Source organism: Etheostoma spectabile, unplaced genomic scaffold (assembly GCF_008692095.1).
Source record: "Etheostoma spectabile isolate EspeVRDwgs_2016 unplaced genomic scaffold, UIUC_Espe_1.0 scaffold00004340, whole genome shotgun sequence".
Taxonomy (NCBI): Eukaryota; Metazoa; Chordata; class Actinopteri; order Perciformes; family Percidae; genus Etheostoma; species Etheostoma spectabile.
In genome coordinates this window covers 24,425-48,001 of record NW_022603135.1, presented here as the reverse complement: position 1 = coordinate 48,001, position 23,577 = coordinate 24,425, and the positions used below count along the sequence as shown (strand labels likewise).

At 40.0% G+C, this 23,577-nt stretch overlaps 1 protein-coding gene and 6 non-coding genes across 8 annotated transcripts; 4 read left to right on the top strand and 3 right to left on the bottom strand.

Annotated features, from left to right (window-relative positions):
- The first annotated feature begins 478 nt into the window (after window positions 1-478).
- Window positions 479-594, top strand: LOC116677068 (U5 spliceosomal RNA). Its single transcript, XR_004328918.1, has one exon. It is a non-coding gene; the product is annotated as a U5 spliceosomal RNA (small nuclear RNA).
- A 2,339-nt stretch (window positions 595-2,933) lies between these two features.
- trnay-aua (transfer RNA tyrosine (anticodon AUA)) lies at window positions 2,934-3,021 on the bottom strand. Its single transcript is given in 2 exon segments — window positions 2,934-2,969; window positions 2,985-3,021. It is a non-coding gene; the product is annotated as a tRNA-Tyr (tRNA).
- A 240-nt stretch (window positions 3,022-3,261) lies between these two features.
- Window positions 3,262-3,378, bottom strand: LOC116677069 (U5 spliceosomal RNA). The gene has a single exon (XR_004328919.1). It is a non-coding gene; the product is annotated as a U5 spliceosomal RNA (small nuclear RNA).
- Window positions 3,379-6,721: 3,343 nt separating this feature from the next.
- On the top strand, window positions 6,722-6,795 carry trnan-guu (transfer RNA asparagine (anticodon GUU)). The gene has a single exon. It is a non-coding gene; the product is annotated as a tRNA-Asn (tRNA).
- A 1,261-nt stretch (window positions 6,796-8,056) lies between these two features.
- On the top strand, window positions 8,057-8,128 carry trnap-cgg (transfer RNA proline (anticodon CGG)). The gene has a single exon. It is a non-coding gene; the product is annotated as a tRNA-Pro (tRNA).
- Window positions 8,129-9,211: 1,083 nt separating this feature from the next.
- Window positions 9,212-9,293, bottom strand: trnal-aag (transfer RNA leucine (anticodon AAG)). Its single transcript has one exon. It is a non-coding gene; the product is annotated as a tRNA-Leu (tRNA).
- Window positions 9,294-11,207: 1,914 nt separating this feature from the next.
- Window positions 11,208-22,839, top strand: LOC116677067 (uncharacterized). 2 transcript variants are annotated; one of them, XR_004328917.1, is made up of 6 exons: window positions 11,208-11,703; window positions 14,067-14,354; window positions 14,878-15,147; window positions 20,844-20,921; window positions 21,779-21,976; window positions 22,800-22,839. XR_004328917.1 is itself a non-coding variant. In XM_032507757.1 (5 exons), exons 1-4 carry the CDS (start codon window positions 11,511-11,513, stop codon window positions 20,882-20,884), a joined length of 792 nt encoding a protein of 263 aa, XP_032363648.1. In that variant the 5' UTR covers window positions 11,208-11,510; the 3' UTR covers window positions 20,885-20,921; window positions 21,779-21,979. The 2 variants fall into 2 exon arrangements, 1 of the variants encoding a protein (XP_032363648.1); XM_032507757.1 differs by lacking the exon at window positions 22,800-22,839 and having other exon boundaries at window positions 21,779-21,979.
- Window positions 22,840-23,577: the final 738 nt, after the last annotated feature.

Sequence of the window (23,577 nt, the reverse complement as noted above, 5' to 3'; positions counted from 1 at the left end):
TGACATGCCACTGAAGGTGTACCTTTCAGACACTTGCTTTGTTAAACATCAACAGTCTGGTCATAGACTCATGTTGACACAATTAGCAATTTAGCAGAAGATGGTTTTGATCCATCGACCTCTGGGTTATGGGCCCAGCACCCTCCCGCTGCGCCACTCTGCTCTGCTTTTTAAGGCCGGGGACTGGAAAATCTGTAATTAAAAATTTTGAGGGAAGGACCAAGGTTCCAACAGTTTACAGGTTGTAAAGTTAAACATTTGGTAGACCTTGCAACTATCTTTTATGTGAACTCAACCATTGATTATTCACAAGACTGGCGTTTTAAAAAAGGGCATTGTGAGTACAGATGTAAACATCAGTAAGGAGTCTACCAAGTTGCCTCTTATCATTTTAGTTTGGACACCCAGTGAGGCTTACCGTGATGGTTTGGACTGGGTCCACTAGGGTTTTCTGCTGCTCTCGAGCAGGCGGCTGTACTCACTTTGGTTTCTCTTTATAACACACAAGTCTTTTGCCTTTTACTAAAGACTTCCTTGGAGGGGACCGCTGATGAGTTGAAACTATTTTTGGTGGGTTTTGCTGTTTGGCCGAGCCTTTTGTACTTGCTTTTGCTTACCTTTGCTTTTACTCATCAGCTCTGTTTTTATCCCACCCAGAAAGAGATTTTAGACCAGGAACGAGCCATCTTTTATTTCCTGTGGAGGTCCATGTGGGAACAAGTGAAAGTAATAGGGATGAAGAAGTCAAAGGAGAAAGGAGGGTAAGGAGTGCGGACCTGTTATTGTTTTTAGGGAGCAGATTTCCAGCTATACACATAACAGCAGCCACGGCCCCATCCAGACCGTGCCATAGCTGCAGTTTTAGGATTTCTGGATGGGGCCGTGGCTGCTGTTATTTGTATAGCTGGAAATCTGCTCCATAAAAACATAACACTCCTTTCCCTCCTTTCTCCTTTCATACCTGGGATCATACCTCATAAGATTGAAGACCTTACCCTCTGATCTTAAAGTACCTGGTAGGGATGAGCAAGTACAGCATTATCTGTATCTGTATCTGTATCCGTACTCGGACTGGGCGGGGCCTAACCCGGAAGTGGACAGGATTTAATCCAGAAGTGGGTCAGATTGTTTTGAAATGGGCGGGGCTTTAACCGGTATGTTATTTTAAGCATGCAATTGATATGGGTTGATCGAGGCGGGGGGGACTGTGTTCTACTGGATCAAATAGATTGAATAAATTAGAAAATAAAAATAAAAATATCTGACAGGCAGAGACGCGATGTATGAAAAAGGAGAGCCATGTCCTGCTCATTGTTCTCATATTTTTTCCCAGGTTTTTTCTGTTGCGTGCAGTTGAAGCAGGACATGAAAAACTGCCATCATGCTCTAATACAATTTTTAATTGTTCCTAATCTGGGTTAATTTAACGTTAAACTTGATTTTAAATTTCAGATTAGGAAAGTAACAGCTTCTGCCTTCAGGGCTTGTCCAGGAGTTGAACCCGGGACCTCTCGCACCCAAAGCGAGAATCATACCCCTAAAGAACAAAAACAAAGTACTAGAATACAACAACACGAACGCAAATGACTAGGAGCCAAGTTACCACAGTAGTGCATGTAATGATCTGGCCCTGAAGAGGCGGTCAGCCCGGGTTTATGTATTGCAGTGGGTGATGAGTGATGAGGAACAGCTGAGTGGATGACGGAACGTAGATGGAAAGCCACGCCTCTAGATCCCCTGGAACGCCCTCACGGCAAGACAGACAAGACACACAGAAGAAAGGGAAGACACACACAGGTTGGGGAATGCAGCAGACCACAACCACTTAGCCCTCATGAGAGGAAAAATGCACCAGATGACCTTCTATCCAAGCAGGGAGATGAGTACAGAGTTTGGGTGCTAGCAGATGGATGTAGGTTGGCCGTTGTTCATTTAGACTTACCAGCAACATTGTTATGATACATAACCTGCTTGAAAAACAGCCACAATTCTTTTTAAAGAAATGTGCATGGACACACATGATATGACAGTGTCTGAAGTGTTCAGGCATGCAAAAATGTGCAACTTACACCCACACAGGGACTTGAACCCTGGACCCTCAGATTAAAAGTCTGATGCTCTACCGACTGAGCTACCCAGGCTTCTGAAACTGCCACCTGTGGAAAAAACAATCTCCTGAACTACAAAATGAAGTAAGTGGTCACTGTGTCCAAACCTTTGTTATAGAAGTTATATATCATAACTTTAAAGATAATTGCAAATTGTTGACCCAATGTTCAGGACCCAGAGACAGGTCCTACTGGTCCAAGGCGCTGCGTTCAGGTTGCAGACTCCACTGGAGGCGTGGGTTCAAATCCCACTTCTGACCACAATTGTTTTCATTTGGAACTAACATCTAAGACATGATATTGGGAATAAAGAACATAGCAGTTTTTTGTATTTAAGAGGACATGAATGTGCACGAGAAACACAATTGAAAGTACAGTGTTTTGTGAGCATCTTCATTGTCAACACATGTAAAGTTACTGACTGTGATTTAACTAAAGGGTTTTGGTAAAAGTCATCGTTTGTTTTGTAAAACCATGGGTCGTGTACAAAACAGGAGAAAAGGGTTCTTTGTTGCATCCAGGTTGTTATGTATAACAGATAAAAAGAGCAATTGACATCATTCCATCCAATACGGGCCAGACGGGGTTGACAGATTTTAAAATCCACACAGATAAACACTCATGCAAAATAGCTGTTTGCGGGATTTCTGCCATATTGAGGGACAAAATGTGGGTGTCTTGAAAAAAGGTTCTTTAACTCTACCTCCCCCACCTCTTTTTTTTGTCTCGGCAAGAAGTATTATGCTTTTGGGTCGCCTGTCCATCTCTACATCAGAATCAGAAATACTTTATAGAACCCCGAAGGAAAACTCTGGAAAAGACTGCTCCTTTGAGCCGGATTTGAACCAGCAACCTAAGGATTTCCACTTTATGCCTCTATAGTCCTCCTCTCTACCAACTGAGCTATCGAAGGGAGCTAATACAATGTTCCATGAAGGGAAACAAAAACATTCACATAAACTCGTAGATCAGTTGACAAGTATCCCCCCCAGGAAAGAGATTCTAGCCATTTTTCAGTCAGGGGGAGTCCTGTCGTCTCAGTCGCTGTCCACGGCCCATGAAAATGGGCAAGGGTCTTGCTTCTATTATTTAGCTGCTGTTAATAATCTGAGTCTAGTTAAGGACAGCATATTTATTTTTCACAAGTACAAAAGGCTCAGCCTAACACCAAAGCCCACCAAAAATAGTTTCAATTCATCGGCGTTCCCCTCCAAGGAAGTCTTTAGTAAAAGGTGAAAGACTTGTGTGTTATGAAGAGAAACCAGAGTGAGTACAGCCGTCTGCTCGAGAGCAGCAGAAAACCCTAGTCGACCCAGTCCAAACCATCACGGTAAGCCTCACTGGGTGTCCAAACTAAAATGATAAGAGGCAACTTGGTAGACTCTTTACCGATGTCTATATCTGCACTCACAAAGCCCTGTTTTTAAAACACCAGCCAATCACAAGTGTTACATGTCAATATTCAATGTGTGAGTAATCAGGAAGCTCACATTAAAGATAGTTGCAAGGTCTACCAAATGTTTAACTTTACAACCCGTAAGCTGTTAGAACCTTGGTTGACTCAGATTACCACAGCAGAGTGGCGCCACCCGGAACGTAGTTGTCCACTTTCTCATCTCCTTTTCTTACCAATCAAACCCAAAGCTCCCTTCCATTTTCTGCCAATCACGAGAGACTTCATATCCATTTCTTGCCAATCAAAAAAGCGCCTCCTCTTGGCAACGCCCATCTCCATTTCCTACCAATCCAAACGCATTTTTGCAGCTTTGCCGCAATCGCAAGAGAAGACGACTCATCGCGGTAGAAAATATAAATAGTTAGATTGTACTATGCATACAATACTATGATGTATTGTGGTTTATATGTTATGTGTGTTTTACTCTTTGTACAGAATTAGTTTGTTGATTCTCTTATTTTCCTCCCTGGCGTAAAAACCTTTGTATAGTCAGTCATTTCTTGTGCTAAACAATATTATTCATTACCTAAAGACATATTGTTTTGTTGGGATCAATAATGTAATAAAGTTGGCATGTATTATATTAATTGGCTTCATTTCAATATTATTCCAAATTCTAGTGTACACACTGCTGAGCATATGACTTGCCTTATACACCCTACTTCCCTGCAATGATTACTGTAAGACATACTAGCTTTTAGAGAAAAGAGAAGTAAAAATGCTTGGTTTTACCTGTCATACATTGTTTAAAGAAAAGAAAATTATTTATTACTAAACAATTGTTATAAAGACTAACTTTTAATATTGACCAAATATAGCACGATTACTAAATGTATGCAGTTCTAAAATCAGATATATTGTTCAAAAGTCAATCTAAACGTTATAAATGATTTGTTTAAATTGTTTCCCAACCTTACTAATATCTCATTCCTCCAAAACTTTGTTTAGTAGAACAATAAAGTTGTGGACAGTGGAATTGGATCTTCTGGCACTAGGTGGTGATCAAACCTAAGATCTGGTGCTAGGTGGGGATCAAACCTAAGATCTGGTGCTAGGTGTGATCGAACCTAAGATCTGGTGCTAGGTGGGGATCGAACCTAAGATCTGGTGCTAGGTGGGGATCGAACCTAAGATCTGGTGCTAGGTGGGGATCAAACCTAAGATCTGGTGCTAGTGGGGATCAAACCTAAGATCTGGTGCTAGGTGGGGATGGAACCTAAGATCTGGTGCTAGGTGGTGATCGAACCTAAGATCTGGTGCTAGGTGGGGATCGAACCTAAGATCTGGTCTTAGGTGGGGATCGAACCTAAGATCTGGTGCTAGTGGGGATCGAACCTAAGATCTGGTGCTAGGTGGGGATCGAACCTAAGACTGGTGCTAGGTGGGGATCAAACCTAAGATCTGGTGCTAGGTGGGGATCGAACCTGTGACCTTTGAATCTACGTTAAACTCCCTTATTTCCCAGAAACATTCCAATTTCAGCAATTAAATTAAAATCTGACTTATAGAAACTATAAAACTCTTACACTATGTGTGTAATTTAGCATCTTTCTCATCTGGTCTCTCATTTCTTCTTTTTTCCTCCTTTTTCCTCTCCTTTTCCTCTTTTTTCCTTCTTCCCTCCCTCTTCCCCTTTTTCCTCTTCTTCCCCCCCCCCTTACAGACTATTGTTCCCCAGCTTTGGCGCAGCGGAAGCGTGCTGGCCATAACCCAGAGGTCGATGGATTGAAACCATCCTCTGCTAAATCTCATCATTTGTATGAGCACTGAGTCTATTTCCAGTCTGTGGCTGTTTAGCAAAGCAAGTGTCTGGGATGTAAGGTTTCCATCTGCTGAAGAGTAAACCTAATAAGATGTCCAGTTTTCATCTATAAAAATGGAAACTACAGTGCTCATACTTGCTGTAACACCTCTAAAAACTGGAGCATAATACTAAAAACATACTGCAGTTTAAGTACATAAATACAGTAAAATAGAGACTAAACATGTACATTTAAAGTGCTTGTTGTGCTGTCTGATAGTCTGAGGTATAAAAGAAAGAGCACACCGCTTAGTTTGTGTAACAGGAGGTCTTAGTCTACCACTACGTTCTATAACCCTACCAGCCAGATTACTACAGGAGGTAATATCTTCTGCAGCTCTTTTAAAGACTCTACCATAATACCTGCTGGAGATGCCAGGTACTCATACATGTAAAGCATGCTCTCTACCACTGAGCTACATCCCCTGAAGATTTTCAGTTTTTTAAAACTGTTTTCTGAGATTGACTAAGACTTATCTTTATTAATCCTTTTACTTACTTAGGGTGCTTTAGGTAACTGCCTTCCAAGCACTTGACCTGGGTTTGATTCCCAGCCTTTGCAGTAGTTTTCGTTGAGTGATGTTACTTACTCTATTTGTCAAGAAGTAACCAGAAAGGTTACTTGCCCAACCTGGTTTAATACAATATTAGATCTCTGTTATGGTACAAATAAGGCGGTATATCAATCAATCAAGCTTCCTCCATAAGGATCCACAGACTGAGGCAGTCTACTACAATTTGCACTTTCTACTCCTTACATTTTACGAAATTGGCTTGTTACTTTAGTTTTGTACTAAAAGTCGTATATCAGGTGTGATTGTGAGAGAAAAGAGCAAGAGACTAGTTGTCCGGAGGATAATCAACTGAGATTGTGTGCGTCTTTTAGAACTGTAAGTCCTAGAACTGATGTTGTCAGTTCATTTAAGCCTGTTGTTGTATTGGTCTTTAGTTCTGGCAAATTTAAAAGTTAGCTTGTTTGTGTTCTTCACCTGTTACCTAGGTTACACCTGTTAGCTAGCTTATACCTGCCTGATTCGATATAATGGCCATTGTTAAATGTCCTTGCTCATTAAGATAATGTAATTGATATTGGGTTTATTGTTATTATTTACTAGCATATATGATTCCTATGCCTTGTGTATGGTAGCCTTTACAATGTTATGTATTTCTTTTATTACCACACACAGCCATGGCAGAGCCCCCCCCCCCCCCCCCCCCATGTATATCCTGATGCTTGATTGTAATAATGCTTCAACAAAGAGAAGTTGTCTCTGTTCATGTTTTAACAGACAGCCCAAAGCAAATGCTTGTGGCTTAAAGATCGAGCTCCCACTCACAAACCCTCAGACAGGCGCAGTCTCTGTGGCGCAATAGGTCAGCGCAGTCGGCTGTTAACCGAAAGGATGGTGGTTCAAGTCCACCCAGGGACGATTGTTGCTTAAATAACCTGGAGAGAGACAAATCTGGTCTTTACACTTCTGCAGAAGACCATAGAGCAGCCCCAAGATAACCCAAGTGGTCTTATGTCTATTAGAAGGTACAGTTCTGCAAGCCATGTACATATTAATCTTTGCTGTCATTGGTATGCAGGTCACTTGATGTAATACAAGCGAACATATAAGGCCCCACCCAACAGTTTGTGATACGTGGCGTGCAACTGTATGTCAATGATCAAGCTTGTTGCTGTGACCAAGAAACCACCAGCAAAATGACTGATACATCATCAGTTCTGAAACTTGGATGCCAAATATTTGAATTGAAAGTCAGAATCCAATTGACATGTAAGAACAATACAATGCACGTTCAGCTTCTCCATTTCCACATGAGTCAGCTTCCCCAATTTCTGAGTAACAGGAAATAGCCTGATAAGCATACATGTGCAGCTCAACCTCAAAAGGCCATAAAGCAAATGCTTGTGGCTTAAAGATCAAGTTCCCGCTCATAAAACATCAGACAGGCGCAGTCTCTGTGGCGCAATAGGTCAGCGCAGTCGGCTGTAAACTGAAAGGATGGTGGTTCAAGTCCACCCAGGGATGTTTGTCACTTAGATAACCTGGAGTGAGCCAACTCTGGGATTTATCCTTCTGCAGAAGAACATAGAGCAGCCCAAAGATAACCCACATGGCCTTATGTCTGGTGATATTAATAAACGTAGTGTTAGTCACGGTCCCTGTGTGTGTCATGTGGAGAGCTGTTATATTATACTATCACTTTTTACTGACAAAATCAAGTCTTTGTTTTGGTAAAAATATTTTGTATCAAATTCTTCCTGTTGTCAAATGAGATCGGAAAGCTGAATCAGGCAGTGGAGCCATGAAAAGACCCCATGCCAATCTACCTGACCATAGTCTTTCAAGTCAGTGACAAATCCAAGCTGCATTTCCTCTTTCAAACTGCATTTCTTTTTTACCAATATTCAATTTCTAATTTTGACAAAAGTAGTCTGTCGTCCAATAGATGGTGGAAACTAGGCTTATCTGCTGTCACTTTTGACCAAAAAATTCAAGTTCCAATGTTGGTAAAATGTTTTGCTTCAAAAGTAGTCTTTAGTCCAATATAATCAGAAAGCTCAATCTGGCAGTGGAGCCATAAAAACACTTCATGCCAAACAAACTTCTTAACAGTTGGCTTTCGAGTCACTGACTGGTCACATTTACTTGATGGGAAATTGCTAATAAGTTATATTTACGTGGCTCCTTGGTCTAGGGGTATGATTCTCGCTTCGGGTGCGAGAGGTCCCGGGTTCAACTCCCGGACGAGCCCTGAAGCAAGGTGCTGTTCCAACCCAAATCTGTACTTTAAATCCAGTTTATTGTTAAATTAACCCAGATTAGGAGCCAGCACAATTGTAGTACAGCATGTTGGCAATTTTCATATCCTGCTTCAACTGCACGCAATAGAAAAAAACTGGGAAAAGATATGAGGAACAATGAGCAGGACGTGACTCTCCTTGTTCATTGGTCTAGGTTTATGATTCTTACTTCGGGTGCTTTAGGTCCTTGATGAGACTACTTTGCATATAAGTAGAGGAATGGATTGAATAATCTGGTTTAGTTATTGAATATGATGGAAAAGATTGTCACGCGCGAGGCAAATTCATCACAATACTACTATCACTTCTTAGTGGCAAAATCAAGTCGCTTTCCAGCCGCTGCATTTATCAATGTACGATCATTCTTACTCTCTGATTGGTGTGATACGAACGTTTCATGAATCTCACGTAAAGCCTGTCGTAAAAGGATTTCTGCGCTCATATCTACCCCACCTCTTTTTTTTGTTTCATGTTATGTCGCAGCAAGAAGTATTAGGTTTTTGGGTCGCCTGTCCGTCTCTTGATTGATCCGTGAAGGGAAACTCTGGAAAAAAACTTCTCCTTCGAGCCAGATTTGAACCATACCGAAATGTATTACAAGATGTGAAGTGAAAAAGTGCTGCCCAGTGATGGTGGTATAGTGGTGAGCAAAGCTGCCTTCCAAGCTGTTGACCTTGGTTCGATTCCCAGCCATCGCAGTAGCTTTCTTTGAGTTGTGTTAGTTGCTTTTTTTACAAGAAGTCAGCAGAAAGGTTACTTGCCCAATCTGGTTTGATAAAATCTCTTTGAGCTGCATGATTATGGCCGAAATGATAACGACAATTAGAGATCAAGATTAACTATCGCAATTATTTGTTGATTTTCTACTCCAAAGTGCTGGAAAGGAAGGTTTCACCAATTGTTGAACCTCAGGTTAACAAGGAACAATCTCAGCTAGGTGATGGATGATTCTAGTTACTTCACCAAGTTCAGCCCAAATGACACAGCTGTAAGAGATCACGTTGGTTGGCTTCCAGCTATGTTATATTTGCAAATGGCAGTGGTGGGATTTGAACCCACGCCTCCAGAGAGACTGGAGCCTTAATCCAGCGCCTTAGACCGCTCGGCCACACTACCTGCAAGTATCAGCTCTCCACATTGTGACAAACACAGGCACCGTAACTAACGGTATGCTTGTAAATGTTATTGGGAAAAAAACCTTTGCAAGGAAAAAGCCATATACTTTATTAAAAAATGTTATCACACTTTGTCATTTTTCTCTGGCAGTGATTTTAGAATATTGTAACCAGCATTAAGTAAGTAGGTTTAGGTCTGTGTGAATATGGGCTGAGCATTTACCTGGGCTGAACTTGTGAACATCTTCTTTTGCATATTCACTGTAAAGAGCCATTACTCCTCCAACTGCCAACTGTTGTTCCAGAGACAATAGGATATACAGTTTTAGATTGGAAGGTAACTGTCCAAGATCAAAGACTTGCAAAGACTTGTTTTTGACCAGCAAATTTCTTGAGGTCCAAATGGCATCTTTGATGGCGGCCAGGGTGAGACACTGATTTGCAAAGTGTATAGCTGTAAATCTGCTTCCTAAAAACAATAACACTCCTTTCCCTCTTTTCTCTTTTGGCTTCTTCATCACTCTTCTTTGCACTCGTTCCCACTTGGACCTCCACGGGAAATAAAAGATGGCTCGTTCCACGTCTAAAATCACTTAAAAAAAGAGCTGATGAGTAAATCAAAGCTAAAATCACTGCCTTTTTTAAAACACCAATGTGAATAGTCAACGTGTGAGCAATCAGCTCACATAAAAGATAGCTGTTGGAACCTTCCTAAACCTCCCCTCAAAATGTGGGGCCCATATTCACACAGACCTAAACCTACTCACTAGTCAAATCAACAATGCCAAAGAAAAATGACAAAGAGTGATAACATTTTTTGATAAAGTACTGGCATTTTTTCATCAACAGTTTCACTCTACCACTTGACAACTCCTTGGTCTCCCCTTCCCCTCAGGACAAGAGTCTGGGCGTCATCCTCGACTCCTCCTTATCCTTTCAGTCACACATAAATAATATCTGCCGGTCTGCATACTTCCACCTACGCAACATTAACCACCTCCGTCCGTCCCTTACCACTCACACTGCCTCCATCCTTATCCACAGCCTCGTCACCTCCCGCCTTGACTACTGTAACTATTTGGCCTCTTTCCATAAACTTCAACTTCTTCAGAACTCAGCAGCTCGTGTCGTCACCAGAACCCCCTTTTCATCATATAACCCCTGTCCTCCAGCAGCTCCATTGGCTTCCAGTTCAATTCAGAATATAATTTAAAATCTTTCTGCATACTTTCAAAGCCGTCCATAACCTTGCTCCTCCATACCTAACTGAACTCCTTCACATCGCCGTCCCCTCCCGCTCCCTCAGATCCTCCACCTCTATCCACCTCACTGTACCCCCAGCTCGACTTGTCACCATGGGGACCAGAGCCCAGACTGGAGCTCCAACCCTGCTGCTCAGGGGGAACCTCTGCTTTAACCACCGACAGCTGCTGGACGTCTGAGGAGAAGAATCAAAAACATGCACATTAGTGTTTTTGGCACATTAGTAAAGTGCCAAAAACCAACATGAAAAAACAGCAAGAGTGTCTTGTTTTGTTTCCAAGTCCCAGATGGAGTCTAGAGTCGGGGTATTTTAATTCCAAAAGACAAAGGAATTTTATCAGGATGCATAGTATCCCAATCCATGTAATAACTGGCCTTTAATAATAAAAATCTCCCAACCACATATAGGTTATTAGTCTGGCTATGGCCGGGTAAACTAAAACTATCCATTAAAGACAATTTTTTATATCTAATATATATTTATATATATTTTATTTATTTAAATATATTTATATCAAAGTTGTTTGAGCAAGACGTTTTTAGGAATTGAAGAATGTTTACCATTGAAATAAACCACTTCTTGTACCTCCTTTTTATACAAACCTTTATTTTGAAGGCTATTCACCAAGCTCCAGCAAAACCGGATGTTATTCTTTGAGCAATATGGCGACTAACGTGAGTGAAAACATTGGAGTCGGTTTGTTGTGCTGAGAAAGTGTGTGAGCTCCAACAGATGTGGTCCTTCAGAGCCTGTGTGTGTCCGGATAAACCTGTCTGATGGACTTTGTGCTGCTCACCTTCTTTCTGAATGTTTTACCTCGGACTCATCTCCCGGAAGCTACAAAGCTAACGACGCTAGCTTAGCATGCTAGCTGCTTAGCAACAGTTTGAAGGAAAACAAACAGCGTTTTTGACGGAGTTTGTTCGGAGGGAAAGTTTCTATCATTGTGTGAAAATGTCTAAAGTCCAAATGCTGAGAGGGCTGGTGGAGCAGCGACTAACTGCGGCTGCTGAAGAGATATTTGGGCTGGTTGAAAGAACGATAGCAGAGTACGAGGAGGAACTGTGTCGTTCTAAAGAGGAGCACGAGCGCCAACGGAAACGACTGGACGCTGTTTTCAGCCCTCAGCTCCGGCTGCACAGAGCAGGTTGGTACCTTTACTTCTTCTCTCCGGTCACCCTCTGGTTACACTGACATCAGACCGGGATGGGCCAACTTCCAGGACCCCTGTCATTCTGGTTCATCAAACCATGTTATAAACAAAGTTAATTAGCCTCCATGATGCTAATGTGCAGACAGGTCAGCCGAAGCCAGTTCAGGGCTCCAGACTAACTAGGACCACTACAGACACTAACTGAGATGTTGGACAGGAACAATTTAAGGATGCACAGCTTAAATCTACACAAGCACTTTTTGTTTTTATATGGAAAATAGTTTTATAATTATATTATCAACTGTGCCAATGGGCCATTTGCTTATGGCCAGACAATGCAAGCTATATGTATTTTATATTTTATAGAAGAAGCAGTCACATCCAGGGGCGTAGCACAAGATCCTGGGCCCTAGTCCTGATGGGCTCCCGTGTTCCTCAACTCCCCCCCAATATAAATAACCGGGCTCTGTACACATATCTATAGGCCTAGATGTTTATAGGTAATAACTATTAACTAATGCTAGGTAGTAGGAGTAGGCTGATTTGTCTACACACATTTTAAGCCTCCTTTCTCAACATTAGACTTCTTTACTGTGGTTACTAGGCCTACCACATTAGTTTTCTCTGTACCTTTACTTGCCAACCTGTGTGCTATGGCGTCTCTGATCATCGTTAATTTATCTGGCCGTAGTCCTGGATCCTCTGGCAAAAACTGGTCTGCATTGCTGGGCCTACTTTCCAGTTCCTTCTCTCATTTCCACACTGCGCTCAGCAACACTCATGCTCTCTTCACCCCCATCCTCCTCAGATCTCATCTTTCTTTATGAAGGATACATTTGTTATTTAGCTATTATATTTAATTGTAACCTAATATAACACACTAAGATGTTTTAGTCAAAACCTTTAAATCAAAATGGCTAAACATGGTTTACTTTAATTTTGATACAAGTCCACCGGGTCAAATCCAAAGAGGGTGGTCTGTTGCGTCTCCACCCCCCCCCCCCCCCGGTGTCACAGCCCTGTGTTTCAATGTTAAGATCTACTTCTACTAAATCTGACATAGCTAATGTTGACATGTATCTATCAATGATCTACCAAGCTACACATGACACTGATTAGCCTTTTCTTGCTAAGTAGAGACATAGCCTATTATAAAATTAGGCATGTTTCAAACTAGGCTATTATAACGGTGTTTTGAATGGAAACAGAGGTTAGTGTTGTTTACATGTATAAGTTATTTGATACTGTATATTCTGCTCTTTCAACGGGTTGTCAGTCTGTTTTTAACGGTCGGAGATATTCAAGCAGTTTAGCACCATGGATTTAGTTTCTAGTAAGTTACCAGTTGTTTCCCCTCATTTGGTTTTTCCTTCCTTTTTTGGTTTTTCCCGTTTTTTTTTTTACAAATAACTACTGTACTGTAAAATAATAATTTTAATCATCAATACGAACGGAAGGCTTCAAATTGCGAAGATCAGCACCCCCCCCCCCCCCGCGACCAGAGTCACTGGATTAGAACGGGAGAAAATGAAAAATGATTATGAAAAACAATACAAAGTACAGTAGGAAAAATAGTGACTCCGGTGTATTTCACAGCTCTTCTGACTGAGCCGCTGCAAATCCGTGAAGCAGCGAGACGGTGGAAGGTGAACTGCAACATCGCGAGGGTTCACTGTATAACAAACAGACACATGGTCGGAGAATCTAGGAAGAATTTAAAGCTTTTACTCTTAAACACAAAAGGCACGTCTACTTTAATATACACTGTATATTTAAACATATCTGTGGTCAAGCTCAGTGCCTCGCTGTGTTGTATTAACTCTGAAACTTTCTCTTTGAGTCCCTTACGTTTTGCGTGATGGTGCGGCGTGCTGGCGCTGTATATTAACAATATCCTTCCTACCACAAGCAATAAAACTCTTTAACATGTCATCACTGGGTGCTAGATGAGACTTTTAGACACCACAATACTGCACTAAGGGCAACCTGCACAATTGGTTCATTTACATTTTAGCATACATTTAGCATATTACTTAAGCAGTTGCACATTTTTGTTTTCCCATCCCGTATATATTTAAACATTTGTTCTTATATTTTATTATTATTATTTCATGTATATTGTATGTATATTTTTTACTATTATCTCATTTATATTTTTATTTATATTCTGTGTTGTGTGACTTATGTACATGTCCTGCTGTAACACCGTAATTTCCCATTTTTTGGGGGATCTATAAATATCTATCTATCTATCTATCTATCTATTGACTAGTGGACTGGGAGATTACAGCCCTAGTGTTCTGGTCCTTTCTCCAATAACATTGGTATCCTATTTCTTTTGTTGTCTGTCCCTCCAGAGCTCCCACAGCAACATGTCTGTAAGGAGGAGGAGGTTCTCTCGGACCAGCAGCTCAACATGCCAGTTATAACCTCTGTGGAATCAGAAGCAAACCGTGACCACCAGCTCCTCTCTCACAACTCTCATGGAGCTGAGAGCCAAGATCAGAAAGGAGGCCAGCATGGAGACTCAGGATCAGCTAGAAATGCAGAGCCAGAACCAAAGAAGAGACGACGCAAGAGCAGAAGTCACAGCAACAACGTAGACAACACTAACATGTCAGAGGTTCACTCTAATACTCAAACAGGTAAAAAGAGCATTGCAGCACTTGGAGCGCTTTAAAACCAGTTTTATACAGTCTATGTTTAAAACTCAGTGAAAAAAGTAGCGTTTGTGATGCAGTCGGCTCGTAAAATTAAATAAGAAAAATAAATAATTTTTTCTTTTAATAAAAAAAAAATCTAAGTTATTTGAAAATGAAATCGCGAACCGGGTGAATCGATGTCACAATTTTCCTGCTATGACGACCAACCACGCTTGCATCACGCATGAGGTGGTACTAATCTGCAGAGTCGAGCAGGTACCATGTAATGGAAAAACTCCATTATAGATCAGACTTATTTTTGCACCCAGTGGAGTCGCCCCCTGCTGAAAATTAGATAGAAGGCAGCTTTACTGAGCTTCAGCATTGGCTCCACTCCACTTTTCTGACCCAGAAGCTCTGTCCATTAAATTTTACAGTCTATGGTCTCAGGAAAAAGAGAGCAAGTGTTCTGGTCTTTTCTCCAGTAACAGTGGTGTCCTATTTCTTTTGTTGTCTGTCCCTCCAGAGCTCCCACAGCAACATGTCTGTAAGGAGGAGGAGGTTCTCTCTGACCAGCAGCTCAACATGCCAGTTATAACCTCTGTGGAATCAGAAGCAAACCGTGACCACCAGCTCCTCTCTCACAACTCTCATGGAGCTGAGAGCCAAGACCAGAAAGGAGGCCAGCATGGAGACTCAGGATCAACTAGAAATGCAGAGCCAGAACCAAAGAAGAGACGACGCAAGAGCAGAAGTCACAGCAACAACGTAGACAACACTAACATGTCAGAAACAGGTAAATGTAATAAGTCTTTCATGTGTGACATGTGGAAAAGTGTAATTCAGAATTTCGGAGACACATGAAAATCCACATAGGTGAAAAGCCTTGTTATTGCAAAACATATGGAAAAGATTTCAGACATAAGGATGTTTTTAACATCTACATTAGAATCCACACAAGTGAGAAGCCTTATTTTTGTAAAACATGTAGAAAAGACTTTGGACGTAAAGATAACTTGAAAATCCACTTGAGAACCGACATTTATACAAAGTAGTGGCTTGTTGGTCCACGTGAGAAGAGCCCAGACAGTTGAGAAGCTGTACGTTTGCAAGACCTGCAGGAACAGATTCTGTCATGATTCAGGTTTAATGCAGCAGATGAGAAGCCCCAGAGGATAGACTCTGAACAGTGGCCGCTGCAGTCTTGTTTTTTTTATTTTTTATCAGGCTGTTTTAGAGAATGTAATCCGCTTTGGAATGACTGCATGGTTAACAAACCTTTCTGTATCATCGAAATTTAAGTTAGTGGTTATTTGTTAAAGAAAGATAATCACTTTTTCAGTCTCTCTTTGACCAGTGCGTACTTAAACAGGTGAAGATTGTCCTCTGTGGTCCGTCCCATGTTCTGGACTGAGTTTGTGAATTGTTACCATATAGGCATTGGTCGTTTAGCGGTTTCAAGGTATATTGTGGTTTGAAAAAGTCACGGTTTCAAATCCTCTAAAGTTTTCTATAGTGTTCCTAAGGTATCAGCTTTTTACCCAGACATTTTGAAATAATACATTTGAAAGCTGTGATTGCAAAACCGTGAAACCGTAATATTTTTGCTTAAGGTTATCATACTGTCAGGATCTCATACACATATACACTCAGCGGCCACTTTATTAGGTACCCCATGCTAGTAACGGGTTGGACCCCCTTTTGCCTTCAGAACTGCCTCAATTCTTGGTGGCATAGATTCAACAAGGTGCTGGAAGCATTCCTCAGGGAGTTTGGTCCATATTGACATGATGGCATCACACAGTTGCCGCAGATTTGTCGGCTGCACATCCATGATGCGAATCTCCCGTTCCACCACATCCCAAAGATGCTCTATTGGATTGAGATCTGGTGACTGTGGAGGCCATTTGAGTACAGCCAACTCATTGTCATGTTCAAGAAACCAGTCTGTGATGATTCCAGCTTTATAACATGGCGCATTATCCTGCTGAAAGTAGCCATCAGAAGTTGGGTACATTATGGTCATAAAGGGATGGACATGGTCAGCAACAATACTCAGGTAGGCTGTGGCATTGCAACGATGCTCAATTGGTACCAAGGGGCCCAAAGAGTGCCAAGAAAATATTCCCCACACCATGACACCACCACCACCAGCCTGAACCGTTGATACAAGGCAGGATGGATCCATGCTTTCATGTTGTAGACGCCAAATTCTGACCCTACCATCCGACTGTCGCAGCAGAAATCGAGACTCATCAGACCAGGCAACGTTTTTCCAATCTTCTATTGTCCAATTTCGATGAGCTTGTGCAAATTGTAGTCTCAGTTTCCTGTTCCTAGCTGAAAGGAGTGGCACCCGATGTGGTCTTCTGCTGCTGTAGCCCATCTGCCTCAAAGTTCGACGTACTGTGCGTTCAGAGATGCTCTTCTGCCCACCTTGGTTGTAACGGGTGGTTATTTGAGTCACTGTTGCCCTTCTATCAGCTCGAACCAGTCTGGCCATTCTCCTCTGACCTCTGGCATCAACAAGGCATTTCCGCCCACAGAACTGCCGCTCACTGGATTTTTTTTTTCTTTTTCGGACCATTCTCTGTAAACCCTAGAGATGGTTGTGCGTGAAAATCCCAGTAGATTAGCAGTTTCTGAAATACTCAGACCAGCCCTTCTGGCACCAACAATCATGCCACGTTCAAAGTCACTCAAATCACCTTTCTTCCCCATACTGATGCTCGGTTTGAACTGCAGGAGATTCTCTTGACCATGTCTACATGCCTAAATGCACTGAGTTGCCGCCATGTGATTGGCTGCTTAGAAATTAAGTGTTAACGAGCAGTTGGACAGGTGTACCTAATAAAGTGGCCGGTGAGTGTATATATATATATATTAGCCGAATTAACTGTTATATATATATATATATATATATATACACACACTATATAACGTAACAGCGTTTTACATTATATATAATGGTGGTTATGTCAGTTCTACTTTACTTGTGCTCAATTAAAACACAATTACCCAATACTTGTCTTCATTATTACTGTAAAGTCTTAATTTAGCTGTAGCTGCTTTTCCCACTGTTTAGTTTGAGTAACGTTGTTGTCGACTGAAGCAAAGCTAGCGGTTAGCCGGGAAGCTAACGGCGATGGAGGCTAACCGTCCTGTTAATACATCCAGGAGGCTAACGGCTAACCGCTACAACTATGACAGATCGTGTACTGTATTAGCTAAGAGAACGGTTAGCCTCCACCGGGAAGCTGACACTAGTTTAGCTAACAGCTATTTCGGCTAACAGGCTGACAGCGTGATTAAAATAACGTTACTCAAACTAAACAGTGGGAAAAGCAGCTACAGCTAAATAAGACTTTACAGTAATAATAATGACAAGTTTTGCGTGATTGTATTTTAAATGAGCACAAGTAAAGTAGAACTTTATATATTTAAACAGTTAATTTAAGTTTTGAGGGTCTTTTACATGCTGTTTTAGCTAACGCTAGTGGTTAGCCGAATTAGCTGTTAGCTAAACTAACGTTAGCTTTCCGGTGGAGGAGAACAGACTTTCTTTAACTGTCTATGGGAACAGATCGTGCAGTGTCGTAAATCCGAGTTCATCATTAAATCATTTGTGCATGCGCGAACATCTTGCACATGCGCAGAACGGATTGTGCAGGCAGGACGGATTACAGGCCCTTCAGCAGAGATGGCAAAAGTACTCACTTTCCGTACTTAAGTAGAAGTACAGATACTTGTGTTAAAAAATACTCTGGTAAAAGTGGAAGTACTGATTAAACTTCTTTACTCAAGTAAGAGTAACACAGGCTTGGAAATTTACTTAAAGTATAAAAGTAAAAGTAGCCTTGAGAATGACAACCATTTTTTACATAAAGCTACCCGAAGCACACTAATGTTACTAGAGAGAGGCTGAGGAACTCCAGTGGACATGGAGGACATGTCTTTATATGACAATGGCTACATTTTAAATGGATGTCTGCCAACAGGCCTAAAACATAACATATATGATTATTATGACAGAAACTGGGACTCCAGGTTAATAAGATTCTGACTTATTAGCAAGATATGAATTCAGTTGTGATTCTGTGAGAATTCACGTATCCAGTTTTATATTTTAATCTTCCCCTTAACATTTATGAATCTACATGTATGTGTGTGTGCTCAAATATGGCTTCTGGAAAGAAAAAAAAGGACTAAAATTTGAATGACTAAACAGACATTATGAAGAAGTTCCCCAGCATGGTGACTAGGAGTCCTTCTTGATGCCTAATGTCTCAAACATCTCTCTCAGATAAGGCCGAGGATGATGGGAATGTCTTGCTGCTTGTCTGCCGGATCTCTGTTATCTTCATTTTCAATCATGTCGCCATCCATACTACTATGTGCTAACGTTAGCGCCATCAAACCGGAATGATTTGCTGTGAATTAATGCAGAATGCCGAATCTGTTGAGTTGTCTTAGTCGTGCTGCAAATGCAACGTACAGTAGATGTATTCCCATTCATTTAGATTGAATATGGTATTGACGACGTAAACAATAATAGCGATAACTCCAGTAAAATGATGTGGAAGTTGAGGACTAGATTAGAACTTGATTAAAAATTATTCTGGTTTCCAACTTGGCCCCAGGTGTGTCTGTTAAAACAGACGGAGACAACTTCTCTCTAGCTAAGTTTCCATCCACTTGTCAACTGAACTACAGTATCTGAAGTTATGTAAAAAAAACACTCATGCAAATAAAGCTGGTTAAACTGTTGATGCTTCATTAAGATCAACGTGCAACCTAGCTAACAGGTGAAGAACACACCAAAACCACTAGCTAACTTACTTTAAATGTGCAAGAACTGTAGATTAACAGGCTTAAGTGAACTGACAACATGAGTTATACGACTTACAGTTCTCAAAGAGGCACACACACAATCTCAGCTGATTATCCTACGAACAGCTCTTTTTCCTTTTTTCCCATTTTTTTCTCCGTGCACCCACTCGCGGTGTGAGGCGCGTGTCTGCACTATTCTCCGACATGAAAACCTCTTGTAAAAAACTAAAGTAACGAGCCAATTTTGTAAAATGTAAGTAGTAGAAAGAGCAAATATGTGTTAAAATGTAAGGAGTAGAAAGAGCAGATATGTGTTAAAATGTAAGGAGTAGAAGTAAAAAGTTGCCACAAAAATAAATAGTAAAGTAAAAATATCAGAAAAATCTACTTGAGTACAGTAACGAAGTATTTGTACTTCGTTACTTCCCATCTTTGGTTACAACAGACTTAGATTAGATAGCTACCTACTTAAGTTAGCCACGTCAGCTCTATTAGCCCCGCTGCTAAACTCTGGGTAATGTTAGCTAGCCAAGAAACGGTAGTAGCCTTAGCTAACTAACTTGACGTTAACTACATAACAACAAGAGGCAACGCACTCCGTGTCAGTCAAAGCTCAGTTGACTTTGTTATTTGCTGAGCAAATTATAAATCTACGTTAGCTACATACATTCATGTTGTGTTGCAAAGAAAATACGTTAGCATGCTAACAACGTCAATCAGCTGGCAAACAAACTTACTGTTAGTGCTGGCAAGAAGTCTCTCTCTCTCTCTCTCTCTCTCTCTCTCTCTCTCTCTCTCTCAGCATGATAAAGCACTCAGTTTAACCCTTGTGTTGTCTTCCCATCAGCCATGGTTACTTTTCGACGGCCCATTTTTGTGACAAAAAACAACAACAATTAACTGGAAACGGGTCAATTTGACCCAAGGACAACATGAGGGTCAAGCATAAAGCACGGTTTAACCGCATCCACGGGCATTCATGCTACACGCCTTGAATATTCAATTCAACCAATCACGGAGGGGGTGAGAGCATTATTTCGCCTGACAGAAAAACACAGAAGATTACTTAATTATGAATTAATTTTTTATTAATGGCCACTAATATAATATTTCATCTTCTTTGAATTTAAATTATTTATTAATATTATTCTGTGCATTTTTCTGCTGATACTGTCATCACCTGGCACCTTAAAAGAAGAGAAAAAGAGAAGTTAATTCTTTACTGTGATTGGGAGAGAGCGCCCCCAAAATCCCTTTTGTGGAGAAAGATTGAATTACTCCATTCTTTCATTTGGACTGGTGCAGCGAACAGAAGTAAGGTTGTCTAGGTATTACATTTTTCACAAATGTTTTTTTTTTTTTCTTTGTGGTGTTAAACATGTGGCTTAGCATTTGCTGGTGTAGTTGCAGACTTTCAGACAGACCATTATAGATAGCCTATAGGCCTATATAGATGTTTTTATACATCACGGTTAGTTCATTAGCTAGCTAATCCAAAAAGCACATGGCAGGTTAGCATAATTGCTTTGAAAGTAGGATATTTAGTGACTAACTTGGATTCTGTTCTGGTTCTAATTGTGATGTGCCTTGATTTGGCTAAATATTAATGTAAATGTTGCATGCTGAAAGGGATGATTTTTCTTTTTTGCTCCATTTGTTCAGATGGCATCTCCAATGAAACTGCCGTCCGTCCAGGACCCTGACGTTGAGAGGGCGCGGCAGGCCCTGCAGCTGTGTGCGGTAGGTTGAATGGTTTTAGTGTGCTTTGATTCTTAATGTCTGCATGTCATGAGCATGTCAGCTGCGTGGCGTGACCGTTTTATTTCGGCTCCCATGTGAAGAGCTTGTACACGTCCTGCGTGACACAATTCCAAAATTTGCAGTACAGTGAAAAGGTTCACAAATAATTGCAATTGACATAATAGTCTCTTTCAGTCAATTCATTTAGTACTTTTAGGAAAATAAGAAAAATAAAAGTTAATTGAATCCCATCTTTTACTTATATCGCTGTCATGTAACACAGATAATGTAATAACACAGGTACACAGCAGCCTGACGTAAACCACGCCTCTTAATTATCATAACTCAATCATCATAGTTATCATAAGATTTGAAATAACAATACAAATATAATCACTAATATAAATGTGTTTTTGCATGTTTAAACAATAGTAAGATAGATAGATAGATAGATAGTAAGATATGTGCAATGTAGTAGCAGTGATATATACTGGTAATAATAAGAATAATATATATATATATATATATATATATATATATATATAACATATATAAGAATAGTAAGAATAAGTATGTGCAGGCTAAATAGTATCAAGAGCATATAGAATATGGCTATGTATAGATGTATCTTACCAGGTCTCTAAAAGTTAATTTACAATTAAAAAAATAGCATCAGTACTTTGATAATGAAATATTATAAAGATAATAAATCTGATTAAACCATAAAACAAAAAAATATAAACACATCCAACAATGAGAAATATAATTAATTCAAGAAATTGTTCCATGTGTCAATCTTAATTGTATAAAGTGCTAGACCATGCAGTTGGATGACAATCTTTTTTTTTGAATTGCAGTATGCTTGCAACGACCCAGCTGTTCCCCGGTACACCCTGTTCCCCCAGTTGATGGAGGCCACAACTGGGGTGATGACAGTGGTGTGCCGGGAACACCGGCAAAGGAAGGCGGCAGAGAGCCATCATAAAAGGCTGGGGAGGAGGCTGGAGAGCCTCCAAAAAGAAAAAGAAAGAGCAGAAACAAGGTAGATAGAGATGGTAAGTTTTTAGTTGCGCTGCATATTGTCACAGCTACGACTGTGATAGTATGAGTGTACAGTACTATCTGTTCAAAAAAAAACTAGAGTAATGTAAGTGGGTGGCCAGACCAATAAAAAAAAATTAAGATAAAATAGACTATTAATCCCACACTTGGAAAACCTCCCTTGTTACAGTTGCTCAAAACTAAATCACGCACATCAAAATAATAATAAGTATTATAATACTTTTTTTTTAACCAGGTAGACCACTGAGAACTGATTCTCATCTGCAATGGCAACCTGGCCAAGGAAAGTATGAGATGTGCAAGACAAAATATTGTTCCACATACAATAAAATCCAATATTACAGATTACAAATAAAGTAGAGGTTTATTTGGTATTATAACAAGGAAGTCAATGGATATGTAAAAGTTATAAAGTATTAACAGAATAAACATGAATAGACAATCAATATCACTAGTGACATACTACGCTGTAGTAAGAGTCAGCGTACAGTACATGTGCATTGGTGTCTGTAATTCATAAATAAACATGCATTTTGCTGCATATTCTCAAGTTATAGCTCATGTTACATGGTTGTTACTCTTTTAAAAGGATAGGCTATTATGATATGTTTCTCAAAATCAACTTAACAATTGTGACTAGCAGCAATACAGACATTTACCGTCCAGGAACTGACATTATTAACACCACTATACAGGATCGGAATCTCACCGACAATTTAGTACATGTAGGGTGAGAAATATGTTTTGTTAATAGGGTTATTAGAAGATTATTTTGATACACAAAGAATACTTTTATATTGATTTTTTTTTTTGCAGATGCAGCAATGGAGGCAGAGCCGGGAGAGGAGTGAGACCTGGTGGACAGCTACATTATTTTTCCTTTTCTATTTCATTTTTCACTTTTTTTTAAATAAAGGTTTTCTTGATAATGAGTTTCACATGGTATTGTTTTGGTTGAAGAAGGGGTTGTTGTCCCAAACCTAGCATCATACTGTGTTTCAAATTAACTCCAAACCTTTTTCTTAGAGAAAATACAAACACTCAACTTTATATTTATCAACAAATACAATTACAACCATTCAGACATTGCAATTCAAAACATGAAGATATAGTAAGTAAATTGCAACTTATATAACATAAGATCAGGTATCAACGGTAAAAAACAACAATGTAAACAAAACCATGAGGTAGACAGCAGAGTAATAATAAAGGAAATAAATATGACAGATTAGCAACCACGTATATATATATTGTGACAACAGGTATTCTTAATTATATCAGATATATTTATAGATTTTTATTTGTATCTAATTTAAGAGACTCAAAATATATGTCAAATTCAATTTGGAATAATTTAAAGCAAGGTCTTGAATTGGAAAGTTTAGATTAATGTATATGAAACTTCCCTAATAAAATAAAAAGATTAACAATATTGCAAATATTTCTATCTTTACACTCAAAATATGTAATATGTTTCCCTTCAAGTGTGATTCTATGTGTCGTTTTAGAAACCATACAATTTTCAAAACTTTTCCAGAATGTAAATATAATAAATATATAATGTATAATAAAATATAAAATGAACAGTCATAAA